Raw genomic sequence first — 18,799 nt, 5'->3', positions numbered from 1 at the left:
TTTGTTTATATACAACTTTACATTGTGTTCTTTTATATTTTTTTATTGAGTTTCTGTAAAGTGAATAGTGATTTTCCCTGTCTTATTTGGGACTTTTGTAATTTGAATCTTCTTTTTTTCTTCGTCATTCTTGCCAAAGGTTTTTCAAATTTGATACGCTTTTCAAAGACCAACTCTTGATTTTATTGATTTTCTTAATATTTTCCTATACTCTATTCAACTAATTTCTGTTCTAATATTTATTATTTCCTCTCTTTTTGGTTTGGTTGTAATTTGCTCTTTTTTACCTTGTTTCTTATGTTGCAAAGTTAAGTACTTATATCTTCTTTTTTAAGATAAGCAATTTATGGCTCTAAATTTTACTCTGAGCCTTGCTTCTGGTACATCCCATAAGTTTTGGTATGTTTTGTTTTTATTTTAATTCATCCCAAATTACTTTGTAAAATTTCCTTTGCTATTTCTTCTTTGACACTTAGTTATTTGGGAATGTGTTGTAGAATTTTCACATATTTGAGAATTTCCAAAATTTCACGTTGTTATTGATTTCTAATTTTATTCCATTGTTGTCATAAAACATACTGTTTATGGATGCAGTCATTTTATTTTGATTATTTTTTAAATTTTTTTTAATATTTATTTTTGAGACAGAGAGAGACAGAACATGAATGGGGGAGGGTCAAAGAGAGAGGGAGACACAGAATCTGAAGCAGGCTCCAGGCTCCGAGCTGTCAGCACAGAGCCCAACGTGGGGCTCAAACTCACAGACCGTGAGATAATGACCTGAGCTGAAGTCGGAAGCTCAACCGACTAAGCCACCCAGGCGCCCCTTTTTTGATTATTTTTTAATGCTATAAATTTATTTTTTTATTTTTTTAAGTTTGTTTATTTATTTTGGGAGAGGGTAAGACCCAGAGAACACGAGTGGGGAAGGGGCAGAGAGAAAGGGAGAGAGAGAATCCGAAGCAGACTCTGCACTGTTAGTGCAGAGCCCAACACGGGGCTCAAACTCATGAACCATGAGATCATGACCTCATCCAAAATCAAGAGTCATACGCTTAACTGTCTGAGCCACACAAGTGCCCCTGGATTCAGTCAATGTAAAGGCTTACCTTATACCCTAAAATATGATTTACCTTCAAGAATGTTCAACATGCACTTGATTTCTTTTTTTTTTTTTAAGATTTTTTTAATTTTAAGTAATCTCTATACCCAACATGGGGCTCAAACTTAAAACCCTGACATCAAGAGTCACATGCTCTACCAACTAAGCCAGCCATGCTCCCTCACGTGCACTTGAGAAGTGTATATATTCTGTTCTTGTTGGGTAGAATGTTCCATAGATGTCTTTTAGATCTATTTTGTTTATAGACCAAAATATTTTATTTCTTTAGTGATCTTCTACCTATTTGTCTTATCCCCAATTGAGAGTAGAATATTAAATTCTCAAAGGGTTATTACTGAAATATCTGTTATTTCTTGTTTCAGTTTTACTGTTTTTTTTTCCTTGTGTACTTTGTGGCTCTGTTAGGTGTATTTATGTTTATAATTGTTTTATCTTCTTCGTGGATTGTCCTGTTATCATTATATAATGTCCTTCTTTGTCTCCAGTATTGATTTTTAATAGTTATTTTGTCTGATATTAGCATAGCCACTGCAGCTGTCTTTAAGTTACTATTTGCATATATAGAATTTCTCCATCCTGTTACTTTCAGTTGAATTGTGTTTCTGAATCCAAAGAGTGTCTCTTATAGATGGCATGGATTTGGATCATTTTTAAAAATTTATTTTGCATATCTCAGCCTTCTCATGGGTGTGTTGAGTCATTTTACACTTACTGATTAATTAGCGATGAAGTAAGACAAAGATTTACATTTGCCTTTTGCTATTTGTTTTCTGTATTTTTGAGAGACAGAGAGAGGCAGCATGAGTGAGGAAGAGGGAGACACAGAATCCAAAGCAGGCTCCAGGCTCTGCACTGACAGCAGTGAGCCCATGCTGGGGCTCAAACTCACAAACTGTGAGATAGTGACCTGAGCCAAAGTCAAACGCTCAACCGACTGAGCCACCCAGGTGCCCTAGAGTGAATTTTTCATTTCAGTCATTATATTTTTCAACTCCACAATTTACATATATGCTTATATATACGCATATGTATGTACAATGCTTGAATTTTCTTAGGGACAGTTTCTGTTGACAGCCTTTTTGTGTGTGTATATGGATCATTCATTATTGACTTAGGATATTTTCAGTTATACCCGGTGTGATCTTGGCCTTATTCTTTGAGCTATCCTTAGCAACTGCCATTTTCTTCTAGCAGGCATTGGTAATTGATTATGCTTTTCTTCTGTCATTTTCTTATCTTGTAATCTGACTGTGGTGTAAGCCTCTTATCCCAAGCCATGGTCAGGGCCTTTATGTCCCATTTGTTTTCTTTGCCTTGTAGTTGCATCCTTTGCCATCAATATCACCTGAAGTGGGGTAGATATACTTTATCTCCACTTTGGCTAGACTTGTTATGCTGGCCACCAAGCAGGGCTGCCTTATATTCTCAAGGCTTTCAAGAGTTTAAGTGGGTGTTTTTTACTTTTCGTTCCCTCTCATCTCTTTCTTGGACTGGCACAGGGATGGAGGCTGGGGCTATGGTAGAGTAGGTGACCCATACTGATCTCTAAGCAAATCTCCAGTCCCTTCTGAATCCAAACCATTGTTCTTGAATCTAATTTGTGTGGTTAGACCCTTACTTTCCTTAGATAAGATTGTTCTCAGTTCTCATTTAAATAGCCTCAATGTTTCGCAACCCATTGAGCACATAAGTTAGAAAATTCTCCACATGAGAATCCCTGCTGCATAAAAATATAGAATTTTTCTGGTAATGAGCTTTAGGAAGTGAAAGTATTGACTACTAGCTTCTTTATGCAAACTGAAGCAAAAGAACAGACGGAAGATGCTTGAAAAGGCAACTACGAAGATTTCCCTCCCCTCCCCCCTATTTTTTGAGGAAGTCTATACTGGTATTTGTCTTTAATTTAAAGCATCTGCTTCAGTACCTTTATAGTTTATATGCCACAATGAAATAAGCACACCAAATGCCATTTCTGTTTAAAAGGGTGTTATAATAACTTACCTGTTATTCTTCTTAATTATTCTTTCTTCTGAAGCAACATTAAGATGCAGTCTCTGATAGATGCTGTTTGAGCCCTTCCAGATTCCCATTACTGGGTTTTCCCACCCATCTCTCAGTTGTGGATATTGGCTCCTAATAGGTTGTGTCTGTCCCCTCCTCTAGAAGGTTGCCATTGGCTGAAGGAAGATACTATGTGCAGAGATGCCTATGAGGGTAATTGTCACCACTACCACTACCTTAGTTGGCCCAGCTAACTTTCCCGCAGGTGGGACAACCTTTCTGGTGAATTCACATCCCATAGCTGCCTATGGGATCGATTTCAGTCTGCATTATAAACCTACAACTTTTCATAGCTTCAGGCTCTCCTCCATTTCGCTTCCCCCTTTGCCTACAAGCTCCTCCTGAGAGCATGCACTCAGTAAATCACTTGCAGCAGAACCCTTGGGACATGACTGCTTTACACATCTAAACAAATGTGGCAATCTAAATAAAATACCAGCAACTACCTCTGTTATCAACAGAAAAGGCAGGATAAGGATGTGTTCTAACTTTTAAGCTTTTTAGAATTCATTCAGCTGTGTGTTCTCTCAGTAATATTCTATTAGCACTATGTTGCCTTAATTCAGTGTCCTGATGCATCTATTAGCATGGCATTTTATTTTTTTTTATTTTTTCAGCATGGCATTTTATAATTACTCTAGCTTTGTGTGCGAGAAACAGTACATAGGGTACTGTGATTAGTAGGTTTCAAAAATGTTTCATCTTTTATTATCTCTGTTTAGAACTCTGAAAATATGATAGAAAACATTACATATTCTCCCCATTCTGAAGTTTATTCTGTAGAAGTAATTGTATTTCATTATGTAGTTCTGCATATTTCCTCTCAGTTTCTATAACTCGTTCTGAAAGAAGTAGCAGGAGAGCCAGTCCAGCTAAAGCCACCATCTGTATTTCTGTATAGAGCTTCTCTTTTATGTCTATCAACATTTTTATCCAGATAAAATGGAATAGACAATCTAGAAGGAAATAAGATACATTTCCATTTGACTTTTCCTTCGATATGGGGCTAAGCCTCAGCAGTCAAATCTATGCATTGCCTTCTTAGGATTTCAACCTAACTCTTAAAAAATTAAACATGCCTATAACACATTTATATAACTTAAATCTGAGATGAACGAGAAGGCCCAGCTGAGCTTAGAAAAATGTTATTGAATCCCTAGTAGTCTTAGGTTATACAGGGAACCCCCATTCTCCATGACCCCAAAACATTTAACAGGTGTGAAACCCAGAAATAATCTCCAAACACCCCATTTGGCATTCACAGTTCCATAAGTCTTAAAACCTTGCCTAATTTTGGAAGTAATGGACTTGATTTTCTTTCTCCCCAAAATAATTTTAACAATATCAGATTCATGAAATGAAACCATCATCTCTCTATAGATTTACAGTGTTTTAGATATATAAATTCTATTATAATTTATTTTCTCAACTGAAGGTATGTATATAGTCTGTCCTGTTTTCACATAGTCTTTCCTGTGCTCATCTGTCAGTAAGAAGTCACTAATTCACTTCCCTTTCCAGTCACCTCTCATTTTCCAAGGATCCCAGACTATATGAACAAGAAAAGACTTATTTGACCAAGTAAAGGCACCCGGTACAGAGAGATCTAGTGAGTCTGATCAGTTCAGTGATTCTATTGCTTTTGTGTATAGTTCACAATGTCACTTTTGAACATGCATCGCCCAGAGCACTCATCATCTGCTTTTGTGATACTCTTGATGGCCCTGATCCTGTTTTCTCATTCTAAGATATTACCTTGAGTTCATACTCACCAAATCACATCTTTCTCTCTACAAGACACTGTGTTGGGGCATCTGGGTCTAAAAGGGCACTGGCAGCTTGCTGGGATGGGACCGTTGTGTGGGACTAGCCTGCAGCCCCAGATGCTGAGCCCTTTTCTCCAACACAAACTGCCTTTCCTCATGGTGAGTTGGTACATGGGAATTGCCTTTCTTTTCCTATGAGGTGAAATTGGCCAGTCAACCCTGGTACCTTTCCATAAACTTAAAAATCTGGGAGGAACAACATTCCTCTCTTCTCAGCACACCCATTTCTCAATACGAGTCCCCTGAGATCCTTATGGCAACTGTCTGACCTCATCTTCGTACTGCATATACTAAGGGGATAGGCAGCTCCTGTAAAGGAATAGAAACCAATCCAAAAAAATAAGTCTTACTGCACTGTTTGCTCTAGGTTTATGTATTTTCCAATAATAATATCTGCTTTAACGAGGCCTGCTCTATTTCTAGACATAGTGCACTTTAAAATATTTTTTAATGTTTTATTTCTTTATTGAGAGGGAGAGAGTGGGAGACGGAGAGAGAGACAGACTGTGAGTGGTGGAGGGGCAAAAGAGAGGGAGACACAGAATCCGAAGCAGGCTCCAGGCTTCGAGCTGCCAGTACAGAGCGTGACACGGGGCTCAAACTCACAAACCATGAGATCATGACCTGAGCCAATGTCGGACCCTCAACCGACTGAGCCACCTAGGCGCCCCTCATTACATGTTTATAGTTCCTTGGCAGGGTAATTCCAATTTTTGAGTGATCTATTCTCCATGGAGCTGTACCTTCATAGTACATTTATATATTTAGTAAGGTTTAAACTGTGTAAAAGTTTTTTGTGTATGTAAACAATTCTAATATCCTTTAAAATAATTATTTTTCATTAGGTCATCCTACAAAATACACAGCCGATATTCCCATTCATCTAAATGATAATCCAATTTGCTATCGAAAGTTATGTTTGGTTGGAGAGGTAAAATCACCCAAGTTATCGTTTGACCCTCCATTCATATTTTTCGCTCCTGTTCCTCTGGACGTAACAACTAAGATGAATGTCAACATTTTACCTCAAAACTATTTCAGGTAAATGCTTAATGTGAATTTACCACAGTTTGTTTATGTGCTTTTTTGTTTGTGTCTGTGTTGTATGAGTCATGAGCAATGTCTGACTTGTTTCTGTTGTTGGAACGAACCGTTAAAATATTTAACAGTTCAGTTAAATTAAAAATTTTAAGAAGCCCACTTCATTACCTCACAATTAGTCATTTGATTTTCTTGTAAAAATTTTTCATATGTGTCTCTTCATGGTATGTGAAGCACGTTTTCTATGGCTATGTAACAAATTACCACAAACTTAGTGCCTTAAAACATGAATTTGTTACCTTTTAAGTTTCTTTGGGTCAAGAGTCCTCTGGGTTAGTTAAGGTGTATTTACTGCTGAAGGTCTCAGTAAGTGGAAATCCGGGTGCGGGCTATGGCAGCAGTCTCATCTGAGTCTCGGTCTCCAGAATTAATCCTTTCAGTTGTAGGACTAAGATAATTTCTTGCTGGCTGTTGGGACCGCTCTCAGCTCTTAGAGACCACCCTCACATCCTAGCCATGTGGTTCCTCCTCCCATCATGGTACTTTAGAGCATCTCTCTGACTTCTGAGTCTCTGACCTCCAAACCTTTTAAGATCTCACCTAATTAAATATGATCCCCACATGATAATCTTTTAGCTTTATTTGCATTCATTTGGCTAGAGGTGTCAGTTACATATGGAAAGTCCCTTTACCATTGCTGTATAACACAAATTAATCACCAGTGTGATATACTTACAGATTCTGTTACCCACGGGGTGGGAATAATGCAGGGTTTGTGTATGTACACTAGGGGAGAGGACTCTTGGGGGCCATCTCAGAATTACTCAGAGCAAGTAGATTGTGTGTGTGTGTGTTCATTCATTCATTCATTCATTCATTCATTCATTACTGGCTTATGAGGAATATAAGAGGTCTCCAAAGGGCTCAAATCAAAACAGACCAAACCAATACATATAAGCTGAAACCAGAGTAAGAGTGGTGAGCTGTAGTAATCTGCCAAATGCAGGCTTTTTCTTAAAACTTGATACAACTTTGTTGAGCATCTGACTTTGGCTCAGGTCATGATCTCACAGTTTGAGTTTGAGCCCCGCATTGGGCTCTGTGCTGGCAGCTTGAAGCCTGGACCCTGCTTCAGATTCTGTGTTTCCCTCTCTCTCTGCCTCTTCCCCACGCCCACTCTGTTTCTGTCTCTCTCTCAAAAATAAATAAACTTTAAAAAAAATTAAAAACAAAGCCAAACTTGAGACAACTTCCTCAAAGTGGGAAAACAATCTCAAATTCCTTGATTAATCCAGGGACACTGAAAGAGGCTAAAAGAGTTTATGTGAGTAAATCCTTCTACCTGTCAGCAGAAGCAAGTAAATCTTCTCTAGATCAGTGGTTCTTAAACTGTGGTGTATATCAGCATCACCTGAAAGAATTTTAAAACAGAGATTATTGCCTTCCATCCCCAGAATTTATGATTTGGGAAGCCTGGAATGGCATGTAATAATTTTTATTTCTAATAAATTTCCAAATGATACTGATACTGCTGATCCATGGACCACACTTTGTGAACCTCTGCTCTAAATGAAGCCATCCTCAGTTTGGGCTCATATTTCAGTTGCCACAGTTGCTACCAACCGGACATCAGTGCTGGAGTAAGTATTACAGAACTCTCAAGAAGGGAAGATACCATAGAGTCAGCACAAACAACTATTTTGAAATTTAGACTCTTAAGTAATTCAGATATTGGAATTATCAGACACAGAATATAAATAATTTATTTTTAAAGGGTGGCATTACAAAAATTAGAAATTAACATGGAATTATACCATATAGCCTTGAAAATGAACCAAATGTAACTTGTAGAAATTATAAAACAAAGTATGTCAGGTAAAATTTTAAGGGCATTCACTAAACCTACAATTGTATATAACTACACAGACAGCATAGAAACCAACAAAAGCAAGAGAAAACTAAAACAAAAATGATGTCAAAAACTTTATGTAGTTGACTAATGCAATTAAAGTAAGTTATTCTGACTAGTTAAAATACAGAGAATGTTAGAGTAAATAATAAAAAAAAGCCCAACTGCCTATTAAAAGAAGTATATGTAAAACATAAGGACAAGAAAGACTGAAGTAAAGCAGGGTTTCTCAACATCAGAACCTTTGACATTTTGGGGAGGATGTTTCTTTTTTTTTGTTGGAGGCTATTCTGTGTGTAGTAGGATGTTAACAGCCTTCCTGGTATCTAACCAATAGCATCCTCTCCCTAGTTATGACAGAAAAGAATTGTCTCCAAACATTGCTACATGTCCCCAGGGATGCAAAACTACTCCTAGTTGAGAACTATCAAACGAAGATCATGGGAAAATGTATGGTAGCATAACCAAAAGAAAGCTGGATAGCAGTATTGATTTTACATATGATGACCTTATTTAAGAGGTAAAACAGAGGCACCTGGGTGGCTCAGTTGGTTAAGTTCTGACTTGATTTCTGGCTCAGGTCATGATCTCACAGTTTGTGAGATTGAGCCCCATGTTGGGCTCTGCACTGACAGCACGGAGCCTGCTTGCAATTCTCTCTGTCTCTCTCTCTCTCTGCCCCTGGTTCACTTATGCATGATCTCTCTCTCTCTCTCTCTCTCTGTCTCTCTCTCTCTCTCTCTCTCTCTCTCCCCCTCTCTGTCAAACGTTTAGAGAAAAAAGAGGTGAAACATTTGTAATATAAAAAAAACTTTTTAACATAAAAAAGAGTAGGTGGTTCAGTCAGTTTAGCGACTGACTCTTAATTTTGGCTCAGGTCATGAACCCAGGATCATGGGACTGAGCTCTGTCTGCATCAGGCTCTGCGCTGATCGTGGAGCCTACTTGGGATTCTCTCTCTCTCTGTCCTTCTGCCCCTCTCCCATGCATGAGCACTCTGTCTCTCTCTAAAAATAAGCCATTAAATAATTATAAAATATGCAGCTCACCTGAAAACCGTCAGAAGTCTAAAATTGTAGTCTTAAAACCAAAGTAGTCTTAAAATATGAAAACCCCAAATTAAAATAATAGGGGGAAATTGACCAGTCCTTCATCATTGTAGAATGTTTCAACACCTATCTCAATTATTGATGAGTCCAGAGGACAAAAACCCTTGTATAGATAAAGAAAATTTGAAAAGGATATTTTATTAAAAGCCTCCTTCATTTAATACTAATATTATGAAAAATACAAAAAGTAGTATTAGGAAGAGCATTATAAAATCCTGCACCCTGCAATTGTAGAATATACATTTTTCTCATTCATACAGGAGATATTTACAAAAACTGATAGTGTATCATTCTGTAGTTCAAATTTAGCACATTTTGAAGAGTTGGTATCATATAGACTGTTTTCTGGTAATAATTATAATTTTAAAATCATTAAAAAATATGAACAGGATCTGCCACATATTTGGAACTATTGAAAAAAACTTCTATAGAGACTCAAGAAGATGCCCTATTGAATTCTGCAAATAATAATTAAAATACTATGTATCAAAACATGAAAACAACGTTCACTGATATAAACAGTATTTGAGTATTAAAGACTAAACTTGAAACACCTCTTGTCACTTCTGTTGCTTTCTTTAGAAAAAGAGTTAGGCCTACATCTTTGTTGAGTTAACTGCATCTCTTACGTTAAATTCCAGAGGTTAAGCAATAAACAAACTTATGAAATGCACCAAAATTGGTACTTAGGTGGAAGAGTGTAGTCTTTTTTTTTTTTAACATATGAAATTTATTGTCAAATTGGTTTCCATACAACACCGAATGCTCATCCCAAAAGGTGCCCTCCTCAATACCCATCCCCCACCCTCCCTGCCCTCCCACCCCTCATGAGCCCTCAGGTTGTTCTCAGTTTTTAAGAGTCTCTTATGCTTTGGCTCTCTCCCACTCTAACCTCTTTTTTTTTTTCCTTCCCCTCCCCATGGGTTCCTTTTAAGTTTCTCAGGATCCACATAAGAGTGAACACATATGGTACTATTTCTGTATGGCTTATTTCACGTAGCATCACACTCTCCAGTTCCATCCACGTTGCTACAAAGGGCCATATATCATTCTTTCTCATTGCCACGTAGTACTCCATTGTGTATGTAAACCACAATTTCTTTATCCATTCATCAGTTGATGGACATTTAGGCTCTTTCCATAATTTGGTTATTGTTGAGAGTGCTGCTATAAACATTGGGGTACAAGTGCCCCTATGCATCAGTACTCCTGTATCCCTTGGGTAAATTCCTAGCAGTGCTACTGCTGGGTCATAGAGTAGATTTATTTTTAATTTTTGGAGGAACCTCCACACTGTTTTCCAGAGTGGCTGCACCAGTTTGCACTCCCATCAACAGTGCAAGAGGGTTCCCGTTTCTCCACATCCTCTCTAGCATCTATCGCCTCCTGATTTGTTCATTTTGGCCACTCTGACTGGTGTGAGGTGGTATCTGAGTGTGGTTTTGATTTGTATTTCCCTGATGAGGAGCAATGTTGAGCATCTTTTCATGTGCCTGTGGGCCATCCGGATGTCTTCTTTAGAGAAGTGTCTATTCATGTTTTCTGCCCATTTCTTCACTGGATTATTTGTTTTTTGGGTGTGGAGGTTGGTGAGCTCTTTATAGCTTTTGGATACTGGACCTTTGTCTGATATGTCATTTGCAAATATCTTTTCCCATTCCGTTGGTTGCCTTTTCGTTTTGTTGGTTGTTTCCTTTGGTGTGCAGAAGCTTTTTATCTTCATAAGGTCCCAGTAGTTCATTTTTGCTTTTAATTCCATTGCCTTTGGAGATGTGTCGAGTAAGAGATTGCTACGGCTGATGTCAGAGAGGTCTTTTCCTGCTTTCTCCTCTAGGGTTTTGATGGTTTCCTGTCTCACATTCAGGTCCTTTATCCATTTTGAGTTTATTTTTGTGAATGGTGTGAGAAAGTGGTCTAGTTTCAACCTTCTGCATGTTGCTGTCCAGTTCTCCCAGCACCATTTGTTAAAGAGACTGTCTTTTTTCCATTGGATGTTCTTTCCTGCTTTGTCAGATGAGTTGGCCATACGTTTGTGGGTCTATTTCTGGGGTTTCTATTCTATTCCATCGGTCTATGTGTCTGTTTTTGTGCCAATACCATGCTGTCTTGATGATGACAGCTTTGTAGTAGAGGCTAAAGTCTGGGATTGTGATGCCTCCTGCTTTGCTCTTCTTCTTCAAAATTACTTTGGCTATTCGGGGCCTTTTGTGGTTCCATATGAATTTTAGGATTGCTTGTTCTAGTTTCAAGAAGAATGCTGGTGCAATTTTGATTGGGATTGCATTAAATGTGTAGATAGCTTTGGGTAGTATTGACATTTTGACAATATTTATTCTTCCAACTCATGAGCACAGAATGTTTTTCCATTTCTTTATATCTTCTTCAATTACCTTCATAAGCTTTCTATAGTTTTCAGCATACAGATCTTTTACATCTTTGGTTAGATTTATTCCTAGGTATTTTATGCTTCTTGGTGCAATTGTGAATGGGATCAGTTACTTTGTTTGTTTTTCTGTTGCTTCATTGTTAGTGTATAAGAATGCAACTGATTTCTGTACATTGATTTTGTATCTTGCAACTTTGCTGAATTCATGTATCAGTTCTAGCAGACTTTTGGTGGAGTCTATCGGATTTTCCATGTATAAAATCATGTCATCTGCAAAAAGTGAAAGCTTGACTTCATCTTTGCCAATTTTGATGCCTTTGATTTCCTTTTGTTGTCTGATTGTTGATGCTAGCACTTACAACACTATGTTAAACAACAGCGGTGAGAGTGGACATCCTTGTCGTGTTCCTGATCTCAGGGACAAAGCTCTCAGTTTCTCCCCGTTGAGGATGATGTTAGCTGTGGGCTTTTCATAAATGGCTTTGGTGTTGTTTAAGTATGTTCCTTCTATCCCGACTTTCTCGAGGTTTTTATTAAGAAAGGATGCTGAATTTTGTCAAATGCTTTTCTGCATCGTTTGAGAGGATCATATGGTTCTTATCTTTTCTTTTATTTATGTGATGTATCACATTGATTGATTTGCGAATGTTGAACCAGCCCTGCATCCCAGGAATGAATCTGGCTTGATCATGGTGAATAATTCTTTTTATATGCTGTTGAATTCGATTTGCTAGTATCTTATTGAGAATTTTTGCATCCATATTCATCAGGGATATTGGCCTGTAGTTCTCTTTGTTTGCTGGGTCTCTGTCTGGTTTAGGAATCAAGGTAATACTGGCTTCATAGAATGAATCTGGGAGTTTTCCTTCCCTTTCTATGTTTTGGAATAGCTTGAGAAGGATAGGTATTATCTCTGCTTTAAACGTCTGGTAGAACTTCCCTGGGAAGCCATCTGGTCCTGGAATCTTATTTGTTGGGAGATTTTTGGTAACTGATACAATTTCGTCGCTGGTTATGGGTCTATTCAAGCTTTCTATTTCCTCCTGATTGAGTTTTGGAAGGGTGTGGGTGTTTAGGAATTTGTCCATTTCTTCCAGGTTGTCCAATTTATTGGCATATAATTTTTCATAGTATTCCCTGATAATTGCTTGTATCTCTGAGGGATTGGTTGTAATAATTCCATTTTCATTCATGATTTTACCTGTTTGGGTCATCTTCCTTTTCTTTTTGAGAAGCCTGGCTAGAGGTTTATCAATTTTGTTTATGTTTTCAAAAAACCAACTCTTGGTTTCATTGATCTGCTCTACAGTTTTTTTAGATTCTATATTGTTTATTTCTGCTCTGATCTTTATTATTTCTCTTCTTTTGCTGGGGTTGGGGTGTCTTTGCTGTTCTGCTTCTATTTCCTTTAGGTGTTCTGTTAGATTTTGCATTTGGGATTTTTCTTGTTTCTTGAGATAGGCCTGGATTGCAATGTATTTTCCTCTCAGGACTGCCTTCACTGCATCCCAAAGCATTTGGATTGTTGTATTTTCATTTTCATTTGTTTCCATATATTTTTTAATTTCTTCTCTAGTTGCCTGGTTGACCCATTCATTCTTTAGCAGGGTGTTCTTTAACCTCCATGCTTTTGGAGGTTTTCCAGACTTTTTCTTGTTGTTGATTTCAAGCTTCATAGCATTGTGGTCTGAAAGTATGCATGGTATGATCTCAATTCTTGTATACTTACGAAGGGCTGTTTTGTGACCCAGAATGTGATCTATCTTGGAGAATGTTCCATGTGCACTCGAGAAGAAAATATATTCTGTTGCTTTGGGATGCAGAGTTCTAAATATATCTGTCAAGTCCATCTGATCCAATGTATCATTCAGGGCCCTTGTTTATTTACCGTGTGTCTAGATGATCTATCCATTTCTGCAAGTGGGGTGTTAAAGTCCCCTGCAATGACCACATTCTTATCAATAAGGTTGCTCATGTTTATGAGTAATTGTTTTATATATTTGGGGGCTCCGGTATTCGGCGCATAGACATTTATAATTGTTAGCTCTTCCTGATGGATAGACCCTGTAATTATTACATAATGCCCTTCTTCATCTCTTGTTACAGCCTTTAATTGAAAGTCTAGTTTGTCTGATATAAGTATGGCTACTCCAGCTCTCTTTTGACTTCCAGTGGCGTGATAAATAGTTCTCCATCCCCTCACTTTCAATCTGAAGGTGTCCTCAGGTCTAAAATAAGTCTCTTGTAGACAGCAAATAGATTGGTCTTGGTTTTTTATCCATTCTGATACCCTATGTCTTTTGGTTGGTGCATTTAGTCCATTTACATTCAGTGTTATTATAGAAAGATAGGAGTTTAGAGTCATTATGATGTCTGTAGGTTTCATGCTTGTAGCGATGTCTCTGGTACTTTGTCTCACAGGATCCCCCTTAGGATCTCTTGTAGGGCTGGTTTAGTGGTGATGAATTCCTTCAGAGTTTGTTTGTTTGGGAAGACCCTTACCTCTCCTTCTGTTCTCAATGACAGATTTGCTGGATAAAGGATTCTCAGCTGCATTTTTTTTTACCGTTCATCACGTTGATGATTTCATGCCATTCCTTTCTGGCCTGCTATGTTTCAGTAGAGAGATCAGTCACGAGTCTTATTGGTCTCCCTTTATATGTTAGAGCACATTTATCCCTAGCTGCTTTCAGAATTCTCTCTTTATCCGTGTATTTTGCCAGTTTCACTATGATATGTTTTGCAGAAGATCGATTCAAGTTATGTCTGAAGGGAGTTCTCTGTGCCTCTTGGATTTCAATGCCATTTTCCTTTCCCAGATCAGGGAAGTTCTCAGCTATGATTTCTTCAAGTACCCCTTCAGCACCTTTCCCTCTTTCTTCCTCCTCTGGAATACCAGTTATGCGTAGATTATTTATCTTTAATGCATCACTTAGTTCTCTAATTTTCCCCTCATACTCCTGGATTCTTTTATCTCTCTTTTTCTCAGCTTCCTCTTTTTCCATAATTTTGTCTTCCAGTTCACCTATTCTCTGCCTCTTCATTCCAAGCTGTGGTTGTCTCCATTTTATTTTGCAGCTCACTGATAGCATTTTTTAGCTCCTCTTGGCTGTTCCTTAGTCCCTTGATCTCTGTAGCAATAGATTCTCTGCTGTCCTGTATACTGTTTTCAAGCCCAGCGATTAACTTTATCACTATTACTCTAAATTCACTTTCTCTTATATTGTTTAAATCCTTTTTGATCAGTTCCTTAGCTGTTGTTATTTTCTGGACGTTTTTCTGAGGGGAATTCTTCTGTTTCATCATTTTGGATTGTCCCTGGAGTGGTGCAGAACTGCAGGGCACTTCCCCTGTGCTGTGGTGTATAACTGGAGTTGCTGGGCGGGGCTGGAGTCAGTCCTGATGTCTGCCCCCAGCCCACCGCTCGGGCCACAGTCAGACTGGTGTGTTCCTTCTCTTCCCCTCTCCTATAGGCAGGATTCACTGTGGGGTGGCGTGGCCTGTCTGGGCTACTTGCACACTGCCAGGCTTGTGGTGCTGGGGTTCTAGCGTGTTAGCAGGGGTGGATTGGCAAGGTGAACAGGGGCGGGGGGGGGGGGGCAGAGGGGGCAGGCTCAGCTCACTTATCCTTCAGTGATCCGCTTTGGGAGGGGCCCTGTGGCACCGGGAGTGAGTCAAACCCGCCAGAGGGATGGGTCCTCAGGAGCACAGCTTTGGGTGTTTGCGTGGTGCAAGCAAGTTCCCTGGCAGGAACCGGTTCCCTTTGAGATTTTGGCTGGGGGATTGGCGAGGGAGATGGCGCTGGCGAGCACCTTTGTTCCCTGCCAAGCTGAGCTCTGTTGTCCGGGGCTCAACAACTCTCCCTCCCGTTGTCCCCCAGCCCTCCTGCTCTCTGAGCAGAGTTGTTGGCTTATAACCTTCCAGATTTTAAGTCCCACTTGCTGTCAGAACACACTCTGTCCGGCCCCTCCGCTTTTGCAAGCCCAACTCGAGGGCTCTGCTTGGCCCGCCCCGGCTCCCTCCAGCCAGTCCATGGAGCGTGCACCGCCTGTCCGCCCTTCCTACCGTCTTCCGTGGGCTTCTCGTCTGCGCTTGGCTCAGGAGACTACGTTCTGTTAGTCTTCTGGTGGTTTTCTGGGTTATTTAGGGAGTTGTGGGTGGATCTAAGTGATCAGCAGGATGCGGTGAGCCCAGCATCCTCCTATACTGACATCTTCCTCCCAGAATCGAAATGTGTAGTCTTAAATGCTGATAGTATATAAAAAATGATTAGAAGTTTCAACTATTCACTAACTTAAGAATAAGAATAATATATTAAATCCAAGGAATGTAGAATGTAGATAAAATGAAAAAGAGTAGAAATTAAAGGAATAGGAAACAAATATATAGAAGATTGTTTACTGAAACCAAAAGTTGGTTCTTTGAAGAACTAATACAATGGATACTGGTGCAGTGACATTGATGAGGAACAAAAAGAGAGAAGGTACAACTACATAATATTAAGAATAATGATGCATATGGGGTGCCTGATGGCTCAGTAGGTTAAGCGTCTGACTCTTGATTTCAGCTCAGGTCATGATCTCACAGTTCATTGGTTCGAGCCCTGCCTTGGACTCTGCACTGATAATGTGGAGCCTGCTTGGGATTCTCTCTCTCCCTCTTTCTCTCTGCCCCTTCCCCACTTGCATGCACAGGTATGTGCTCTCTCTCTGTCTCAAAATATATAAACTTTAAAAATAATGGGATATAATCATATAGGCATTGGAGAAAAATGAGAAAATTAAAATACTATGAAGAAATTTATTCCAATACATTTGAAAACTTAAATGGGAAATTTGTAGAAATAATATAATTTACTAAAACCATACTGAGAATAGACAGAAAGTCTTTGAGTTAATACTTAACATTTTTTTAAATTTTTTTTTAATGTTTATTCATTTTTGAGAGATAGAGAGAAACTGAGCATGAACAGGGGAGGGGTAGAGAGAAGGGAAGACACAGAATCTGAAGCAGGCTCCAAGCTCTGAGCTGTCAGCACAGAGCCCGATGCGGGGCTCAAACTCACCAACCATGAGATCATGACCTGAGCCGAAGTCGGCTGCCCAACCAACTGAGCCACCCAGGCACCCCAATACTTAACATTTTAGAAGGAAAATGCCATCTTCTGATTTTTTTTACAGGCTAGTTTTACTCAACTTGCAAGAAACTGGTATCTCAAACCTTATAGAAATTCTTGTATAGAATAGAAAAATAGTGTGGTCTAATTTGTTTTATGAAGTCAGAAATTTTTATTATAAAATCAAAGGATGACAGTTTGAGAAAGATAAATTATAGGCCAATCTCTCTTATGACTATAGATGCAATAATCCTTAATGAATTAAATTATATATATTATTTATTACTTATATAAATATATTAATAAATCATGACCAGTGTGGGTATATCCCAGTATTGTAAGATTTGCCTAATGTTAAAAAATCTAAAATACCTTTTTATTTCATCTATCACATTTACGAATTAAAGAGAATAATGATATGATTATTTCCATAGATGCAGAAGAAAAAAGCATTTGATAAAATTACAATACCATTCATGATAAAATTCTTAATCAGGAATAAAAGAGATATTCTTTAAATTGTTGAAATTTTCTATCATGAATCTAGAAGTGGTATTATGTTGGATACTGGAACATAAGTCAATTCCCTTTGAGTAAAAACGAAAAGACAAGGATGGCTGTAATCACTGCCTCCCTAACACATTTTTCTGAAAAACCTAATTCATCCAGGGAGTTAAGTGAAATAAAATATGTAAGAGTAGGTACATAAGCACTGTCACTATCTGTAGATTAGATAAAGCTATGAAGGTCATTTATCAAAATAGACAAATATAAGTCCAATAATAAAATACATGGCATTTCAGCATACAACATTTACGATGTGAAACTTTAAAATTACTGTTTATAAAAACATTAAAAATTAACAATAGTAGGAATAAATCAAACAAAAGATGTGGAAGAACTATATGGAACTATATAGAGAAAATTATAAAACTTAAGTTAAAGAACTCATAAGTAAATGAAGATTTACACCATATTCATGACTTGGAGTATTCAGTATTGTAAAAAAGACATTTCTTCACAAATCACTTTACATGTTTCATACGACTGCAATAAAAATTTAAATAAAATTTTTCATGGAGATTAACAAGGAAAATTCTAAATTTTACATGGAAGAATCAAGGGTCTAGAATAGCCAAACCACTCCAGAAGAAGAATAAGGACTTGCCTTATAAAATATCAAGACTAAACCAATATGATAGTTGTGTAGTGATAGGTAAAATGACCAAAGGCATAGAAAAAAGAGACTTGGAGAAAGCCCATACATGAATAGATACTGATTATTTGACATAAATAGTATTATAGATCTTGGAAGAAAATAAGTTACTATTCAGTAAATGGTACTGGAACAATTGATTATTTGTGTGGAATATTTCAAATTGGCTTCCTGTCTTACATAATACAAAAAGATCCATTACAAATGGAGTAAAGTCTTAAATTTCACATTTAAGGAAAAATTAAAGAAAATATTTTGGCAAACAATTTTAACATTTGTAGGTAGAGAAGGATTTCTTGCAAGACTTAAATTCATGCTAATAAAAAAGTAAATGATAAAAATTAGAACAATATCAAATCACCAGGGATGCCTGGGTGGCTCAGTTGGTTAAGCTTCTGACTTCAGCTCAGGTCATGATCTCACAGTTTGTGAGTTCGAGGCCCACATCGGGCTCTGTGCTGACAGCTCAGAGCCTGGAGCCTGCTTTGGATTCCAGGCTGCTGTGTCTCCCTCTCTCTCTGCACCTCCCCTGCTTGTGCTCTGTCTCTGTCTCTCTCTCACGAAAATAAACATTAAAAAAAAATTTAAAAAAAATCAAATCACTCAACAGAAATGTTGCCAAAAAACTTTGATAAGTACTTCACAGAAGAAGATTCCTAAGTAGATAATGAACATCTGAAAACATGTAATTGGCCTTTTTGTAAATTTGGAAATGAAATTTAGAGACTACAATAAGATAAGCATTTTGCCTGTTAAAGGTAGGTAAACATTAAGAAGTCAGGTCCCAGTTACAATGTCAATGAGTTAGGACCACACTGGATAATAATCTGCAAAGTGTTTAATCTGCATATTTCACAGCCCAGCAAATGCACTTGATAGTGTATGCAAGAAAACCTCTTGCACTTGTGTACTATATGTTTGACTTTGTTCGTAGTAGTATTATTCAGAATAGCAAAATCTGGGAACTGCACTAATGTCCTGTGACAGGTAAAAGGATAATAATTTGTGATAT

At 38.0% G+C, this 18,799-nt stretch overlaps 1 protein-coding gene across 1 annotated transcript in view; it reads left to right on the top strand.

Annotated features, from left to right (window-relative positions):
• Positions 1-18,799, top strand: part of CFAP47 (cilia and flagella associated protein 47) — a 546,469-nt gene that overhangs the window by 134,891 nt on the left and 392,779 nt on the right. The window contains exon 25 of the mRNA XM_053891727.1: positions 5,856-6,051. Coding sequence (XP_053747702.1) covers positions 5,856-6,051 — 196 coding nt within the window. The remainder of the gene's footprint in view (positions 1-5,855; positions 6,052-18,799) is intronic.

The sequence above is a fragment of the Panthera pardus genome, unplaced genomic scaffold (genome assembly GCF_024362965.1).
Source record: "Panthera pardus isolate Hobbes unplaced genomic scaffold, ASM2436296v1 HiC_scaffold_27, whole genome shotgun sequence".
Taxonomy (NCBI): domain Eukaryota; kingdom Metazoa; phylum Chordata; class Mammalia; order Carnivora; family Felidae; genus Panthera; species Panthera pardus.
Note: the sequence above shows the minus strand (reverse complement) of the source record. Positions and strands in the feature narration are given on the sequence as shown.